General features: G+C 45.1%; 1 protein-coding gene across 1 annotated transcript in view; it reads left to right on the top strand.

Moving 5' to 3' along the window:
• FKBP9 (FKBP prolyl isomerase 9) overlaps positions 1-18,435 on the top strand; it is a 187,303-nt gene that overhangs the window by 143,237 nt on the left and 25,631 nt on the right. The window contains exons 8-9 of the mRNA XM_078688242.1: positions 3,520-3,665; positions 14,598-14,761. Coding sequence (XP_078544368.1) covers positions 3,520-3,665; positions 14,598-14,761 — 310 coding nt within the window. The remainder of the gene's footprint in view (positions 1-3,519; positions 3,666-14,597; positions 14,762-18,435) is intronic.

Genomic DNA, 18,435 nt, shown 5'->3' with positions numbered 1-18,435 from the left:
GTCCCATTAAGATAATCATCCGCCAATTACCGCTTTTTGGCCTGACGGCCCTACCCTTGAATGGCCCCGGACAACTAATACCGAGCCTTTGTTTCTACTGTGGAAAAGAGAAAGGAAAGAACATCATTCTTTTCTCCTTCACTGACTATAGTCACGTGACTTCCTTTTTAGTGACTCACAGATAGGGTTGAAGGTGAATCATGGGTGATTCAGACTCAAAAAACCTACATTTTCACTTGTGGCAATCCATGTTACAGTGATCCGTCTGAGTATCCGTAGCAAAGGATCTGTGCTAATAAAAGAGGCTGTTTCTCCTTTAGTCGAGCACCCAGCTTAAAATCTGCCCGCTTTTAGGAATGCGCTCGATGAGTTATTCAGGATATGACTAAAATTGAGTCTTCCCAACCCTCCTCTTCTCTCAGCCCTACTACTGCTCCTTCAGAAAAGTTTTTTTTTTCCTGCAACGTTTTGATGTTGCCGAACATCGCCATATTTTCCTAAGAACTCACATGGCAACTAAAGAGGGGGAGGGGGGACCCACCCACCATGCCTGGCAGTGGGGGTTGGGGTATTGCTCTTCAGACTGATGATAAACACTCCCAATTGAAACAAAAAAAATGTCTCCGCTCACCCTCTGCCCTGTTGTACAATCTAAATTCTATGGCTTTATACTCACCGAGCAAAAACCCGTGTGCCGTCTCTCTTGTGCCCATAATAAACAAGCACATTTCCCCGTCGCAGGAAAAAGGGGTCGATTGCAGCGAAGGACAGACTGCTAATTTTAGGCTTGCACTCCGATTGTGTTCCATATTTCTCTCATAGATCTGATCACAAAAAGGCGTCTCTTTAAACATTTATTTCTGTATTCGAGGGATATAAGGTTTTGCCTTTCAGTCCGTCTTAAAACGTGTATAAAGGACGTTACTCAAAGCTTAATATTGAGGCTTGTGTTACGTCAGCCATTTTCTTAAAAGAAAAAAAAATACACGTGGCTATCAGCTATTTTCGATTTTTTTCATTTCCAACCGTTTTTAGATTAGACCTCTAGAACTGTTTCAGTGTTTTTTTTTATTAGTTTAGGTGTTCTATTTGATTGTTTTACCAAGCCGCCTAGTTCTAAACACGATTTAATTAAAAAAACATCTGACATGGAAAACAGGGTTATGTCACACTGGGAAAACGGAATCACAAATACAAAATTGAACCTCAGTATTGCAAAATAAATGCTTGGAAAGAATTAGATTTTTCGAAATTTATGCAAAGCATGGTCATTTACAATGCCAGTAACTCAAACTTTAATGCTACGAGACCTATTGCATTGTAAATGCTTGTTTGTTTAGCTTCCCACTGCCCGCCACGCCGCATTCATTATGTTGGTGCCCCCTCAATAATGCACACCGGTATTCACTGGACGGATCAGTCATGACAAGAGGCAGGAGCAGAGTATTATTACAAAAGGTCCGAGGCAGCTGAGGTGATGAGCAGGCCACCGCTCGCACCATCGCGGGCTGCCTCGGCCTCTCTGAAGCTCACCCGACCCCTCCAGCATTACCTGCTGCTGACCCAGCATTGTGAGCCTGCTGCTGCCCTGAAGCAGTGCAGAGATTACTGCGCGCCCCTTTCAGCCCTCTACATGCTCTGTGCAGAGTGTGTAGTGTGGTATATTCATGATCCTGCGTATTAGGGGTCAACGACTGGGGCCGGGCTGCTGCCTACAGCAGTGAGAACATGTATCAGCCTGCCTCAAATCCAAGTAAGTACAACATTAAACATTACTTATAACCTCTGAACTCGTAAAACTATCAGTGCTCCTAATACATGTTACTTTTGTCAGAGCAAAAGAAATTAAAGAGGAACACCTGCTCAAAATTTCATAGTGGAGTCTGCTCCTTGGGGATACATTCAGTGCCCCAGCGAACGATGGTGTGTGCTTTCAAGTGATGAGAACCAATCTGTAAAACAGTCCTAATCGCCTTCTTTTCAACCCCCCCTCCCCCCCCCATCCCCTCCGGTTTCGCAACTGATAATCTGACCCTACTACAATAACTCACTTTGCTGAAATTTACAGAAACTTTCTTATCTTAGCCATGGCACATACTCTCAATGAGTGGTGCAGATCTGAGTCCTCTTTTTGTTTAATAGTACGGTCAGCTAGGAAGGGCACTAGGTGCTTCAGTTTCTGGTTATTTCCAACAGTTTTAACATCTTCTTAGAGAGTCTTGTTGCTCAACTGGGTGCAATTGCTGATATTTATATGTTTTCCTAGTCTTCCTTCGAGAAAATGTCACTCATAGTCATTGAACTGTCACTCACAATTACACAGGAATTATGATAATGTCACACATAGCAATCTGAAACCTTGGCAGCTATGAGCTTTGGGGGCGACAGCTTACCACCCCCCCCGCCCTTACCTGCGGGTGCGCGGGACAGCAAACGCAGGGATAGATCACCACACCCTCCCATAATCAGTCTATACCCTTGTTGCCCCATAAAAGACTATTGAATACAGCTGGGATGCACTGTTCTAAAGACCTGTAAAGCTGTCACTATATCAGTGCAGGGGCGGCCTTAGGCATGTGCCAGCTGTGCACCTGCACGCTGTGCACCTGCACAGGGCCACCAAACCCCAGGGGCCACCATGCTAATATATATCCTTAATATAATAATCCTTTGAGGATGGATACATATTTGCGTGGCGTCCCCTGGCAGGGATTTGGCGGCCTCTGGCTCATTCCACTTCCAAACGGCCTGACCCCCCCCCCTTCACTGGCATCCGTGCCTGCGTTCCTCGGGGTCCCCTACCTGTTCCTCCGGGGGGCCCCCTACCCACGCTCCCTGCCCAAGACCGCCATGAGCCTAGAACCGACCCTGATCAGTGGCATAGCAGGGGGGGTGGTCCACCCCAGGCGGCATGAGTTTTGGGGGCGGCAGCCTACCACCACTCCCTTACCTGCGGCTGGCGGGGCAGCAAATGCAGGGAATTAATCGCCAGCCCTCTCCCACCCTTATAGCCACCATGAGGCGGCAAAAGGCATTGCAACACCACTAGAATGCCTAGGGATTTGCCAGCTACATCTGTTCAAAATAAAGTATTGAATTTGCATAGAAATAGGTAGCATTTCACATTGTTGATGAGGGAATAAAGTGCAGTTGTTGTTTACTTCAATGTTTTGTTCCACAAATAAACAAACTGTTGAAATAAAAAAAAGAATTTGAAAACAAGTAGGAAAAACATTTGTGACAACTTTTTCATCTGCAATTTTTTTGTCATGATTTACAAAACGAATATTCTGTTACATCCGATAGACCCTTCATGTCACAGAATATAGAGGGTTTGTAGTTCCTACAAAAAACATGCAATAGCGTAAGCTAAAAAAAAATTAGCTGCATCTAACAACAAAAATCAGCAGAATGAGGACTGAATGGATTAAATTCAACATTTGAGTTCTAAATTAAAACGGCTCAATAAAGTATGCAGTGTTATTCAGTAATAAAAGTTATGTTTTATTTTGTTTCTAGGATTGATTATGGAAAAACCTACAATATAGTCCTCGGATCTGGACAAGTCGTTCTGGGAATGGATATGGGTCTCCAGAATATGTGTGTAGGCGAGAAGCGTACAGTCATCATCCCACCCCATCTTGGTTATGGCGAGGCTGGAGTTGGTAAGTCAGTAGCTGCTGACATTTCACAAGCAAATATATAGTGAGAGGAAGTTTTCATTAGGCCTCGATTGAAGGAATAGCTGGTCTGGGATATGATTGATCAATAAACTGTATGGCAGTCGTTTCTTCAGGAGAGGAATCCAAACCCATTGTCCTGTGACTCACTCCAAAACCATTGTCCTGAGGCTCATGTCGCCTAAATTTGTGTTCTTTATTGTGAACATAAAGAATAATTATAAAAACTCGGACCTACAGATGGGGAGGACGATTTTGACGCAGCATGAACATTGGCAGTATTCATAAATCCTTTTGCCACTAAAGTCTCAGTTATTATCAACCTTTCATTCATAGATGCGTTATCCCTGTGGCACTGAAAATGGCCACCATTACTGAGCTTTTAAAAAAAATCAGACTTTGGCATGAAGTAAATAAAGTAGCTATCCCCCTGCGAGATGTGCTGGGTGAAAATCTTGATGCAGTCGTGGTTAAACAATTTCAGGATCACCATTGATTGGCCCAATATCCTGAATGTCAGATAATCCAATTTTGAACAAATCCAGGTTCTTGATGTTGAACATCACAGAAAATAGCCATCACATTATAGATTCAGGTCAGTTACTGTCTCGCTTCATACAGTGGAGAAGTGTGGCTCAGTGGTTAGAGGCGGCAGACCCGAAAGCTGAGATCGGCCGTGGACCAGGGTACGATTCCCCGCCTCGGCGGGTCTCGGGCTCTAAAATTCCTCGGACTCGATAATTCTCGCTCCGTTGCCTACTCGACTCACGGGGTCACACTCTGTGACTCTGGGCAATAGCTTGCTTAATCTCCACTACGGCCCCTCGCGGCGGGATGCCTGGCTTTCACCTTGTGGATACCCTGCCGGGGTATCTCACAGGGGAATACCAGGACGGGTTCCCTAAGCAAGCGCTTAGATACCGTGTCGGTGATTTGCGCTATATAAATACATTTACATTTACAGTAGACCTATGTATTTGTCTTCAAAAGCTGCAGATGGTTTTCCTGTCTGATGAAAATTAGTAATGCAGGTATTTTCGGTTCAAAGTCCACCATGCTTCTGGACCATTAAAATGTACCGGTGATCGATTCTTAGTATCACAGAGGACTGAAGATTCCAGTTTCCGGCTTACAGTGATACACAGCTTCTCATGTCCCTCAATGGCTCCCCAATCAGTTCAAGCTCCAATTCTGCCTCGCCTACATTCGAATGCAAGTACAATATATTTGACTCCATGTAAATGGAAAAAAAGGCCCACATAAATAATTGTTGCTTCAAAGAGATTCTTCACCCAGTGCTGTGCCAACACTTTATTCTATTCAGCTGGGTCATAATCCCAAGTGTCTACTAGACAAACACCTCTCAGTAAAAATAGAACACGTATTAGATGTGAGAAGAGGGGCTACATTTGATTGAAAGTCAGTGTAATTGTAAGTGTCTATGTTAAGCTGCTGCATCTTTAACAAAGATCCTACCTATAACTGTCCACACTAGCCTTTTAAGATCCTGTGGCACTGGTTTTCTAAACCATATCATGGGGATAAAAGCTTCTCCAACTGGCTTTGAGCTGTTGAATGTGCTGGTACACAACCGCATGAAACGTGCCATGCCCAAACACTGATCTGCTCTGAAGCGCCATCTTTATGCATAATTTTACAGAATAACTCAATTCACAGGATGCAACAGGGTCCCCAGTGCATACATCAAAACATGCAGTTTGAATGTTGTCATGATCAATGTTCTATATTAATATTTGTTTTTGTTATGTGTAAAATGATAATGACAAAATTACTTCACAGAACACCTAGGTGTCTGTTCATCACGAGCTAATATCCAAACGGTGACGGGGTTACACTGTGCCGGTGTAAGCAAAGTCTTGCAAGGGTATTTACGTTCCAGTAAAAATAAAATTTTTGTGAATCTTGGTCAAAAGTTAACGCTGCTTTGAAGCATTTGTTAACAAGGAGAAATTTGTTTATAGCATGTGTGGCTGTAGATACACATGCTTTGCATATTCCTGCTATCTAGTGTTGGACGACAAGTTGTTTTTCTTCAAAGAAGTTTTGAATGACAAGATGTTGAATGACATCCCCCTGTGCTCATAATCCGCATGGGCTCCAACTCCACCATTAGATTATTTTTTCCAGCTATTGGGTTTGTACTTGTTAAACTACAGCTCAGAGACCAACATGTTTCGTCGCGGTGACTTGGCATCCTGCCTCAGTTTATCGGTTCCGGCCAAAAACAATTGTGTTTGCTCCAGTCCACACAATTGGATCAATGACCTGGAACATGTCACTCAGTCTGATCTCCTTTCAGTTACAAATGACTTGAAGACTTGGCCTTGGAGAATATCGGCAGATGGAGCAACCTCCCTTTAATTTCTGCGCATATTGTAACTCCAATTACTCCTGGGCTGATTAGCATTAGGTCTGTTACCAGAAGCCCATGTACAACTCCTGTCATGCCTTCTGTTGCAAGAAGGTGCTGTGGTACTGGAGGAAAATACTCTGTACATATATAAAGATGCATTTTCAATCGCTGTCTTATACTCTATATCTGCTAGGGGAGCAGGATTACTCAAAATTAATGGCGGGCCCCTCTGGCAGACTACGCACTAAACAAACTTCCAGCCCCAAGATGGTATCTTCAGAAGTCTCCAGCGAAGAGGAGTAACACCCTTCGGCATTGACTCTGGTTTGACCAAAAACAAAGAAAACCCTGAGGTTCATAAGTACAGCTTTTAGCTGTGGGGTAAAAGCACACCTTCAGAAACTGTTCTGTTCCTGGGGGAAAGCACCATTCCTTAGAGTCTGTCATCGAGCCTCGTACCAACTAAAAAGAAGGCCTTGGTCCATTGTCTTCCCTTGGACCCCCAATGGAGCGTAGACACCATCCAAGCCCTACTTTGACACCTTCTCAGAGTCAAAAACACTGCGGGCAAGGGCAGAGCTAAAATCGAAAACACCCCTTAGTGACAAATTCCGAGGCTCTCATCATGGAGAGATTGGCAGAAGAGCTTGACGTTAAACAATAGCATCTCTTTATACACCCTGAAACAGGCATGGTTTCAGCAAAGCCTGCGCAGACAAGGCCCATTTTTTCGTTGCCTCCAATTCCAAAGAATAGGAGGCTCATTTTCATTGAGGAACTAGAGTATGAAGCTTCTTGGCACTTAGTCCCCAGGAGCCTCCTCCAGGAGCACCTCCAACTACTACACCAAATTAGGCACTGTCCACTTCACACTTACCCACCTCCACCACCAAGGCCAGTCTAGCCACTGCCTCCCCCTCTACCTCTGTCACAGCCCCCAGAAGGGTCAGTCCACTCTCTCAGACCCATATAGCCCATTCAGGGAGATTGACTCATATGATCAGTGCACAGGTTCAGGGGATGGGGATGACCAATAGGATGATTACAATGTCGACCCTCCCCTCCAAGGATCACGATTTCGAGTCATACTTGGTGAAACCATCACCACCAGCTGACACTAAGCATCCCATGCGGTTATACAGAGAGCTGCTTGTCTCCGTGAGGTTGCCATGTACATAGTAGAAATCGATTACGGCTTTTGTAAGACTGAATGTAGTGTTCAATTCTTACCTATGCTGAAGGATCTGTTCAGGTTGGCCCCTGAAAATTTGAAAGACCGAATCGGGGCCAGGGTGGTTACATCCTGCATAGAGAAAAAATACAAAACCACTACTAAGGACCCTTTTACATCAGGGGCCAGGTTCCCGCAGACTCTCTGGTGGGTCACACTTCCAGAAAGAGGGCCCTTCCTCTGTTATGCAGCATCTCCCTGACACCTGTAGGGAAAGTGGTGAGGAGCTAATTGTGGAGGGGAAAGTGATCTCCAATGCAAACATACGCCCTAGACTCCGCAGATACTGCCTCCCGCAGTGTTAACCACTCCTTAATTTGTAAAGAAATAAGTGCCAGGGCTCTCGTCAGGAGGCCACTGCAGCTTGCACCACACATTTCCCCTGCTATGCTGCCAATGATATTAACACAAGTACTAATCATCACACTCCTACAAGTGTGACAATTCGAGCTGTTCCAGGCCCCCAAAGCTATTAGAAGGGTTTTGGTGAAAGGTAATAGTAATTTTTAATGTATATTGCTTTAATAATTAACTGTTGTGGTTCTCTCTAAATTAACCAGACAGCGCAACCTTGTGGCAGACTGTCACGAGCTCCGGTGTTGACAATTAAGTGCCGGTGCCGAGCGCCGGAAACCACCGGCTCAAATCAAGCACTGGTGTTCATTCTAGTGTCTTGTTCCACACACACATACTTGGTTTCAGGTTTTAAACAGGTGGTTCAACAACACCTCCTTAACATTCCATTCAATGGGGAACATCTTTTTGGTCCCGAGGTGGGAAAAATGTTGGAAACTAATTTAAAAAGATGCAGATATCATAAAATCCTTGAGGACCTAACACCTAAAGGGACTCTTTTTGCAGACTATACCAATGAGGGGCTGTAAAAACTATGCTGCGTACCCTGCTACAGATATACAAGTAGAAGCAGTAGCAGTCCTTTTCCGAATCCCGGACCAGCAGGTGATATTCAAGGGGTAGCTAGGAGGTAACAATGATAGGGGTAAGGCTGGAGGTGGCTCTAGAAAGGAAGCCTCCACTCCAAAGCACTGACTGGCCCAAACTTTCGCTGCCGTTGGGTGGAAATCACATCAGACCAATGGGTACTTGTCGTAGCCTAAGTGGGCTAGTGCCTCAATTTTAAACCCCCTCACCCAATATACCACCATGCCACTGGGCATTCAGTCGGCATCACTTCATTCTATTACAAGAGGAAATTCAAGCTCACCTTCAAAAGTGCACCATACAGCCACTACCCCTTCATCAACAGCGAAAGAGTGTGGTAATGTACTTCCTCATTCAGAAAAGGTACGAAACCCTATGAGCCATCATGTACCTTAGGCTGCTCAACCAGTTCATTGTGTCAGATCAGTTTCACATGACTGCCTTGCAGTACAACATCCAGTTGCGTCAACAAGAATTTATCTAGTTAGACCACATTTAATTCCACATCCACCACAACAATTAGTGTTACCTCCGGTTTGTGGTAAGTGGACAGCAGGACCAGTTCACAGTAGTGCCCTTTGGGGTTAAAACAGCCCCAAGACTCTTTGCCAAGTGTCTGACTCATGGCATCCGAGAAGAGCGGGCATCTGTGTCTTTCCTCATCTTGACAACTGGCTGATCAGACGCAACAGCAGTAGGAATCGATGTACCTACAACCTCTGCAGATCCAACTGTTTTTTGATCATGGCATTGGTACATGGATGATGGTATTCCAACAGCTGATGCCTCTTTTTCAGTCTGCACAAATTACTACAATAATGAAACTTGCTCGGGATGATGGCATCATGCATAACATTTGTACCGTACGACAAATTGCACATGTGCCCCTTACAACAGTTATTCCACCGGTCAATGGTCACAAGTGGAACGTCAGTGGGAAGATTTAGTGTTGATAAAAACCAGCATTCAGAGGTGTCTGCATTGGTGGAACAGCAAGTCTGCTGCTAGGCAGGCCTTTCTTGGACCATCTTCCACAAGTGACCAATACCACCGACACATCACTCATAGGCATGTGCGCACATCTTAGTGACGTAACTTCTCAGGGCACATGGGCCTTCCTCAATAGAGCCGGTACATAAACTACTTGGAATTACTAGCATTTACGTAGCAATCAAAGCCTTTTATTCACTCTGTGGCAACCTAGTCCTTATAAAGATGGGCAACATGACAACAATTTATTACATACAAAAATAAGGGGTCGCCCATTCCCCTCTGCTATCTACTGTGGGGGATCAGATTTGGCACTGAGCGATTGGCCACAACATACAGCTTCTGGCAGGACACCTCACAGTGGTTCACAACAACTTTATGTATCTGCCAAGCAGGATGCATCAACAAGCTCACGCCACCTCACCTTCAAGTCCTACAACAATACTTTCACACGTAATGAAGCCCAACAATTGACCTCTTTGCAAATGAAGAAAACAGAAAATGCCCAAACCTTCACTCAAGATACCCACAGTCCACAGATAATGCAGTATGGATAAACCGATCAGGACATTTGCCTACACTTTTCCACTTTTCCCACTCATCCCATATGTGGCGAGGAAGATGATGCAAGTCCTCGTGACCCTCATTCTGGTGGCACCAACCCAGCCTTGGTACACAATGTGCCTAGTAGGGTCTATCAGCCCCCACAAAGAGCTTCCCATCAGACTGAGCCTTCTCACTCATTAGCAGGGCATTATGAGACATCTGGAACTCGGGCAGCTAAATCTAGTAATTCAGCATCTGAGATCTTAGAATGTGGATACATAAAACTCCCAGAGGATTTTATGATTATATTGCTTGAAGTGTGTAGACCATCCCCTCATGCATGCGAAGTGGAAGTGTTTTGTGCTCTACTGCCCTTCAAATCTCTTGGATCCCTTTATGTAAAGGTAATGAAAAGATGCAGGATATAATGTCCTACGTTCTACATCTGCAGACGGCAGGTCTAGCATACACTTCCATACATCTTCACTTGGCAGCTGTAGCTTCACAAATGCAGAACAGGAACCACTCATCCCTTTTTAGGATCCTTATAGTCAAAGCTTTTATGGAGGGTCTTAGGAGGATCATATCCTCTTCAACACCATCAGCACTTGTTTGGAACTTGAATGCGGTACTTGACAGGGTGTTGTGACCACCATTTGAACCACTCCATTCATCAAAATTTCATTTCCGTTCTTTTTTTTCCCTTTAAATCTGTTTCTTGAGTTTTTGTTTCCATAAATAGCAAAGACAACATTTCTAACATCATTACCACAATAGTTCCTTCGCTCAGAAGTGGATGACAGTCAAATACATTATTGTATGTGAAATGGTTAAGGGCAATGCCCGATGTACAAATTATAGCATATGACCAATTACTCCTGCTCATTATACAAGTAAACGTGCCAAAGCCAGAAACAAGTTCAGCCGCCAATAGCTCTAGAAGGATACAATGTTACTCAAAATCAGAAATACATTTTCAATACAGTGAACAATAAAGAAAAAAACCGGCCCAGCCCCACCTAATTCACCAACATGCATTACTTTCCATCAAAACAGCAGTTAAGATAAACCATAAATCAGTACTGAAAAGTGGTAAGTGCAGGTCCAGCAATGCGTCCTGTCGGTGCTGCATTTCCAAAGAATTGGTGTCTAATATAGTGCCCAGGGAGTAGGCAGGAAGCTTCTCCACATGCTGTAAAGCTGTGTGAAAATCAGTCCGGATTGCATCCCAGCTGGCGGGCAAGGGATACTAGCGCAAACCCTTCTTCCCTCCCTGTGTAAGGCGATGCTTTCTGCCTCAGCCCACATGATCATAGAGTGACCCCTGGCTATGAGCACGGGGGGTAAGTGACTTCCATTTTACAAGTGATTAAGCGTTAGGCTAGCAAAAGACCCAAGTCAAGGAAGCCAGAGGTAGCTCTATGCTTCTTGTTCCTGCGGTGTAAGCCCAGTAGACAGACCTCTTGTGTGTAGTAAGGAGCGCCTGATTCAATTTGCCAGATGCGAAGTGATCCCCTGCCAGTATTGGTGGAGAGACGGGCAGGCCCACAACATATGCAGGAAGTGTGCATCAACAGGGGCAAGCGGCATGCATGCGTTGGAAATAACAATTTTGCTAGGCGTGAGATAGGCTCTGTGAGGAACATAAAAATGGATGAGACGAAAAGGGGGGTTCCGTAGGACATGAGCCAGGGTTTCCATCAGGGCAGATCACTCCCCGACTGTACACTGACGGTTCAGGTCCGTCTCCCAGTGTCTGTGCAGTGAAGTGAGCAGTGTCCCCTCATGCGTACGTAGGAATCAGCAAGCCTGCGTGTTAATTGTCTACCAGTACCTAGTATGTGGAGGTGTTGAATAGTGGGATGAATCTGGTGTTCCTGCATCATATCACTCCATGTATTCCCAGGCACCCCAATGAATGAATTATAAATAAGGCAGTGACCAGCAGGCAAACCATTGTCCTCGATCAAAGACTCAAGAGGGATGAGAGTGCTGTCACGGAACAGGCCGCCTAGGGTATGTAAGCCTATCTCATGCCAGGGGGCTATTTCTGCTAATGAGTGATATGGCTACCCATAGGTGTGCCAAGCAAGGGTAGCAGTGTGGCATATAAGACTTGTCTTCATAAGAAAAAATCACGGCTTGTAGCAGCGGTATGCCACCAGCGGTATGCCACTCGCAGCAGAGTGGGGCAAGGCATCGCTACTTTCGAGCAAGGGTGAAACCGATGTAAAATGTTTGGCTGGATCCAGGCCGGGGAGGTGGTGGCAGTATCTGCAGTCTTATGGCCTGCCAGCCATCGGGCCACCCATTGTAGCTGAGATGCCAAATAGTATTGTTCAAGATCTGGGACCGTAAGACGACCCGTATCCGCAGGCAAATAAAGCTTATGGAGCACCACCCTGCAGCCTGTACTGTGCCAAATAAACTCACATGTCAATGTCTCAAGGTAACTGTTACTCGAAACTTCTTCAAAGCATTAACAAAATGTAATGTCAGAGCCAAAAACTAGTTGAAAGGAGTGTACACAGCATGGGAATACACAGCACAAACAGCTACGAACAGACGTTTACAGGTTAAGTAATAATTTTGCTTTCATTTTTCCAAGCAATCCACACATTGCATTAATGCTGCAATGCCAAGCCACATATGATGTATGGAAAGTTTCAGAATGTGTCTAGGGTTAGGATTATGTACTGAACAAGTATGCTTCCGGTAAAATCCTATGCTGGACAGCAGGCACACAACTCTGCACCATGAAGCAAAGGTTGTGTGTGGTGCCAGACAACGTTTATAGTGCACCAGCACAGGGCATGTCAGCAGCTGCAGGGCATTTCGTTGCTGTGCTGTGTTGCACTACGAAATAATACATCTGCCCCTTAGAGATTTTAGGCGCTTTCTTAGATCTTAATGTGTTAAGTTTGTCTTTCAGAATCTGACTTTGGTTGTTTCACAGAACATCGAAGATACTGAGCTTTCTGGTTCGGAATCGTTCCCCCCCTTTAAAAAGTGTAGGAGACCAGGAGAAGCCACTAAGATAGGAAACACCACATGAGTTGAAATGTAATGCGATGTATACAACTACAGTGGTTTGATACTCCAGAATGCCCTGCATAATAACCCATAAAGTTTTGATCAGTGGGGGCCCGTAATATTTGCAGCAGAGGTGGGACGGGCACACATGCACACTCTGGTTTATACACAAACGCCCAGCACATACACACGCAACCCCCCATGCGTATTTAACAAATGTTCAGCACCTGGATGTCTGACCGAACATAAAGAGCGTCTGTCGGGCTGACCATTGCTCAGTCTGACACTCACTCTTCATGTGCCGGGAAAAGATGGAGGGGCGGGGGCCCCTCCGCCCTCAACAACGGGTAGCTGATGGTTTTGATAACAGGTTTTTGGGCAACTAAAAATCCTGGTAGCCTTTCTAAGCCTGGCGCCTTGTAGCCCCTGCACTTGATACTGGGAACTGCACGATGAACTTGTTGCATATGCGTAGGCTGTAGAATTTTCATGTATTTCTGAGACGGGAAACATCCATCACAACGCAACTTTTACGACGCACTACCATTACAACGCAGGATTTACAACGCAAGTCATTACAACGACTTGCGCTGGAGGGCACTGTAGGATAGGGAATAGTTTAATTAACTATCCAAAACCTTCCCTACTATCCACGGGGACTTGAGTAGGAATAGTAAATTAAACTATTCCACTATCCAGCGCCCCCCAACGCAAGTCGTTGTAACGACTTGCGTTGTAAAACCTGCGTTGTAAAGGCATGCATAGTAAAAGCATGCGTTGTGATAACATACATCCTCTGAGACATAGGTTTGTTTTCTCTGTTGCATTAATTCAGCCAGGAAAAGATAATGTGTAGCGAAATTGTAATTTAAAAGACAACGGAGGGCAGGGCTAGAGTGCATAATATCAATATCAAAGGAAGTAGTGCCCCTTGGCTATTGCATTAACCTGAGGAGGTGGAGGTTAAATGGTATTCATTTATATTCCTGTTAATTTACTTTTTATTTCATTCAGACTAGTGTGCTGAACCTTTGGTATGAGTGGAGACTGGAGCACTATGTAAAGTAGATTTATCCAAGTTAGAAGCCCTGTCGCATATGAGGAACAGCCTTTATAGAGGCCATGCCGTAAAATGATTGCTTCTGTCCGAGAACTCTAGACCTTTGTGTCTATCCAAGTGGATGGGGTACGATTCTCACAGCATGTGTGAGCCTGGGCCTCAGGTCACGCTCTTCTTTCTAGTGTAGTGGTACCCTTCGTTCAATCATGTTTACCATTGTAGACTTCCTTGCCGAGTTGCCAGGATCCTGTTTGTGCTACAACTTTATGTAATAAGAGACCTATCAATGGCATTACTTGGAGGCTGAACTACAGAACTACATTCTGTTTATTTACTTGGGGCCTGACCACCGCTTGTACATATGGGTTTCTTCTGCTTTTTTCTTAGCAAGAAAAAGAGGTAAACCCGTGGATGGATATATCAAGCATCTGCCCCCATGTGGGGTTTTAAGTCTTTGTGAATCAGAAATAGAAAGCGAGTAGACCTTTTTTTCTCATGAAACATGTCCAGAAACATTGTCGTCTATTTCCAGGAGACAGTAAGGAGCCTACATATGGTAGCTGGCTTTGGCGAGAGAAGCCAGACTTTGCTTTTCCGTGAATTACATCTTTCTTGCTGGAAACTGCGTAACATTTACTTAATACGGTTTTCATATGGCTACAGAAGTGTTGGGCGGATTCTAATTAGAGAAAGAGACGTAACATCAGTGTAATCGTCTGTATTTCAACAATTGTGTTACAGAGGGAGAAGTGCCTGGAAGTGCTGTCTTGGTTTTCGATATCGAGCTGCTGGAGCTTATACCCGGTCTACCAGAAGGATACATGTTTATTTGGAATGAAGAAGTACCTGAAAATCTTTTTGAAGAAATCGATAAAGACAGGAATGGAGAAGTTCCCATAGAAGAGGTAGGTGTTGGTTCACTGCTTGCTTGTCTGTTTACCTTTAACAATGAGGGAACTAATGAGGAAGGGCTGTGTCTACCATCAGGTTTCTTCCAGGTGTTGAGTTTTTATCTTTTTTATCAGCTCTCTATAACTAAGTGATACAAAACATTGTTTACTATGACAATGTCTTTCATAAAACAGAGAAAAACCATCAAATATTTGTATCGTCATTCTTTGAACACTGATAATGAATTGACAGGGGGTCATATTGATGAAACTGACCCTTGCCGACTTGGTGCTGCTTCAGTGAGTTGTTCACACACATTTATAATGTATATTTTTAGGCGTGTCCGGTTATCAATTCCTCATCCTCTATTTCTGATGTATTTTTTTGAAAATGGGGATTTTGTGCACTGCCAGATATATATTTGACTAGTAGCATCCTCCTTAGGATTAGTAAGGTAACTTACACATCGGTTGTCTGTTCTGGGTACTGTTATTTTTTCTACATTTGGACTAAGCATTTTTACCTAGCTGGATATTAATATTCCTCCTTCTCCACCTTTATATTTGTATATACTATACCTGGACTGTCGAACCTTTATAATTGAAGGAGAATTGACAACCCAGATAGGAATACTTTGTTTCCAATGACCAGTAACACAGTGTACTCACCAGGAAACTTTTCACTAATTATTTGTCAGCCCCATGATCTAAACAAAATGCTCCAATACTTCCCCATCCCTGTGGAGGTACAAGCACAGCCGTCTTTTGTGATACTGGTACAACTAACAACCCTGCTCCCAATGACATTACTACCACAACCAAGCAAACGGGGTTAGACTTTCTTAGCATTAGGCCTTTGAGAGTGTGCTTGCTGCAGGTGAACTCACGCACCACAACTGAGCCAGATGCTGATAATGATATTAATATGTGTAGGGAGCTGGGCTATTGTTGCCGTACCCCCCCCCCCCCCGTTTTTTCCTGGTATTTGATGCAACTTTGACTAAAGTGTACTGGTTTCCTGCTAACCAGGGCCCCATAACAGTGTTCTTTCCCTAAAAATGTTCAATTGTTTCCTCCAATTGCAATACCTTTTTTCACACTGTGGAGAAGTGTGGCTCACTGGTTAGAGTGGCAGACCCTGATGCAGAGGTCTGGCCCGGGACCAGGGTTCAATTCCCGTCGCGGCTGGGTCTTGGGCTCAATATCCTCGGGCCCGATAATTCTCTCGCCTCGGTGCCTACTCTAATCATGGGTCCCACTCTGCAACTCTGGGCAATAGCTTGCTTAATCTCCACACCGGCCCTAACGCTAGGATGCCTGTGGTACCCAGGAATGGGCACCTCACAGGAACAGGCCAGGATGGGTTCCTTAGCGGCACAGCGCGGGGACACACTGGCTAGTGTAACCAGGCGCTTTATAGGCTCAGGATTACTATTACACTCTTAAAGTCCCTAGTATATGTTACCCCTGGTACCTAGGGCCTGAGGTACTAAAGAGGGTCCCTAAGGGCAGCAGCATGAATTGTGCCATCCTAAGGGACCCCTCCCCAAGCACATGCAAGGCTGCCATTGCAGGCTGCATGACTTGGTGCAGATAAAAGTGTAAACACAATGTGTCACACATCCCTGTGTGCCATTTCCCCAAACGCTGCATGTAATATTTGTAAGTCACCACCACAGTAGCCCTGACAGCCCTAAGGGAGGTTGCTGAATATTACATGTGAGGGCATACCTGCATGAGCAGATATGCCCCTTTGCTGGTCAGTCCTTTTACTGCCATTAAAAGTGACCGGGGAAGCCATTTTAAAACATGTGCTGGACTGTGGTGAAAAGGAGTTACCGAGCTACATGATGGCTAGGAATGTTTGGTATCAGACATCTTGTATTAATAAACCCACACTGATTCCAGTGATGGATTTACCAATACATGCACTCAGAGGGCACCTTAGAGGTGCCTCCTCAAAACATTCAAGCAACTTGTGTGCTCCCTCACTGGTTTCTGCCAGCCTGCCACCCGTGACACTGTTATGACCTCCTAGTGTGAGAGCCTTTGCTCTCAGGAGACCCAGAACAAAAGCCTGTCTGGGAAGAGGGTGTCAGACCCTTTCCCGCAGGATGACCTGCTGATTAGCCTTCCTAGGCCGGCAAGCTTCAAAGAGCTGCCACCTTTGAAATGCGAATCTGGCTCGCCCTCACAGGAGAGGAAGCTGACCCACTTCTCCAGAGCCCCTTTGCACTTGGACAGGCTAGTCAGGTAGGCGTGCCACCCCCAGACTAGGACCACCCCAAAGGTGGGCTAAACTGAAGTGGACAGGACTTTTCAGAAGTAGCCCTCTTTGTGATTGAATACTTAGGAATTCTGGGACAGAGTTATGCCCACTTCCACCAGGAAGTGGTCATATATGGGTTGTAATGACCCTCAGTAGCCCATTGGCTACTACCCTACACTCCCCTAACACACCAAAATCCAGAATTTAGGGGAGCCTCTGGCTCCATAGAAACAGATCCTGTCGACCTGAAGAAAGAAGATGGACAGGAAGAGTTGCATAGCAAGAGCAGAAGACCCAGCAACTGACTTGGCGCCAACCCAGTCGGCCTACCTGCTGACTTTGCCTATTGCACCAAAAGTCGACTTGTCCTGCAGCTCCTGAGTCACCAAAGCCTGTGAGACCTGTGAGTCTTCACCCAGAATCCAAGGCCTCCAGAGGAATAGCAGAATTGTCCCCTGCATCCTGCAGACAGCAAAAGAAGGACCATTCGGACTCCGACGCCTTCAAGCACTACTGCACCCGGGCCCGCCAGCCTATTCCAAAGTGGGCCAATTGTATCAGTGTGGTCCCCAAGCTCTCAAGGTACTGAGTACACTGTGGAGTGACTCCTCGTGAACTCCCCAAAGTCGCCTGCAGCCTCTGTTGGAATCCCCATCAACTGCAAGTGTTGCCGGATGGAGAAACCCAACACCCCAAAGACCCTCTGCACCTGGATGCCCCATCCAGAGAAGAGAACCAAAGGTGTCCCCACATCCCCCAACAGCGCTGCAGCCTCTTTCTACTTCAACTGTTCTCCGTTGGATAACATTGGGCACCCAATGCTGTTTTGCACCACTGCATATGCCCGCCCTAGTGCACCTGGTGGTGTCTGCTGGTTCTTCCTTGGACCTTGCCCACTACTCAGCTTAACTTCTGAAGAAGGGTCCCATAAGTCGCTGACAAGAACTAGTAAACCACATATGGTTTTCCTCCCATAGGTTAACATTGCAGAACTCAGAAATTGCACTGTTGACTTTTTGAACTGAAAAGTACTTCTCTTCAAAAACGTACTTACCTGGACGATTTTTCTTCTGATACCTAAACATATAGAAAGATACTTGATATTTCTATAAAATGGTATGGATCTCCTTCTTGAGTCGTGTGTCTCATTTTTTGACAATTGTGTGTATTTTCAGTTGTCTTGCACTCTTCTGTGGTAAGCTTAAGGCTTCTCAATCATACTACCCCCTAACAGAGCACTTTAGTATTTACATAGCAAGCCCCTGTCTACTCATAAGGCAACACCTGTACTCTTCACACACTATATCTCATCTTGATATATAATATATAAAGAGCCAGCGTCATGCAACATGGAGGAGGAAAAGTGAAAACAAATGGTCATTTAGGGCCTCAAGGAGTCTTTTCTTTTGAAGAAAGTGGT

The sequence above is a fragment of the Lissotriton helveticus genome, chromosome 4_1, assembly GCF_964261635.1.
Source record: "Lissotriton helveticus chromosome 4_1, aLisHel1.1, whole genome shotgun sequence".
Lineage (NCBI taxonomy): Eukaryota > Metazoa > Chordata > Amphibia > Caudata > Salamandridae > Lissotriton > Lissotriton helveticus.
The sequence above is the reverse complement of the archived record's forward strand: the minus strand, read 5'-3'. Positions and strand labels throughout refer to the sequence as shown.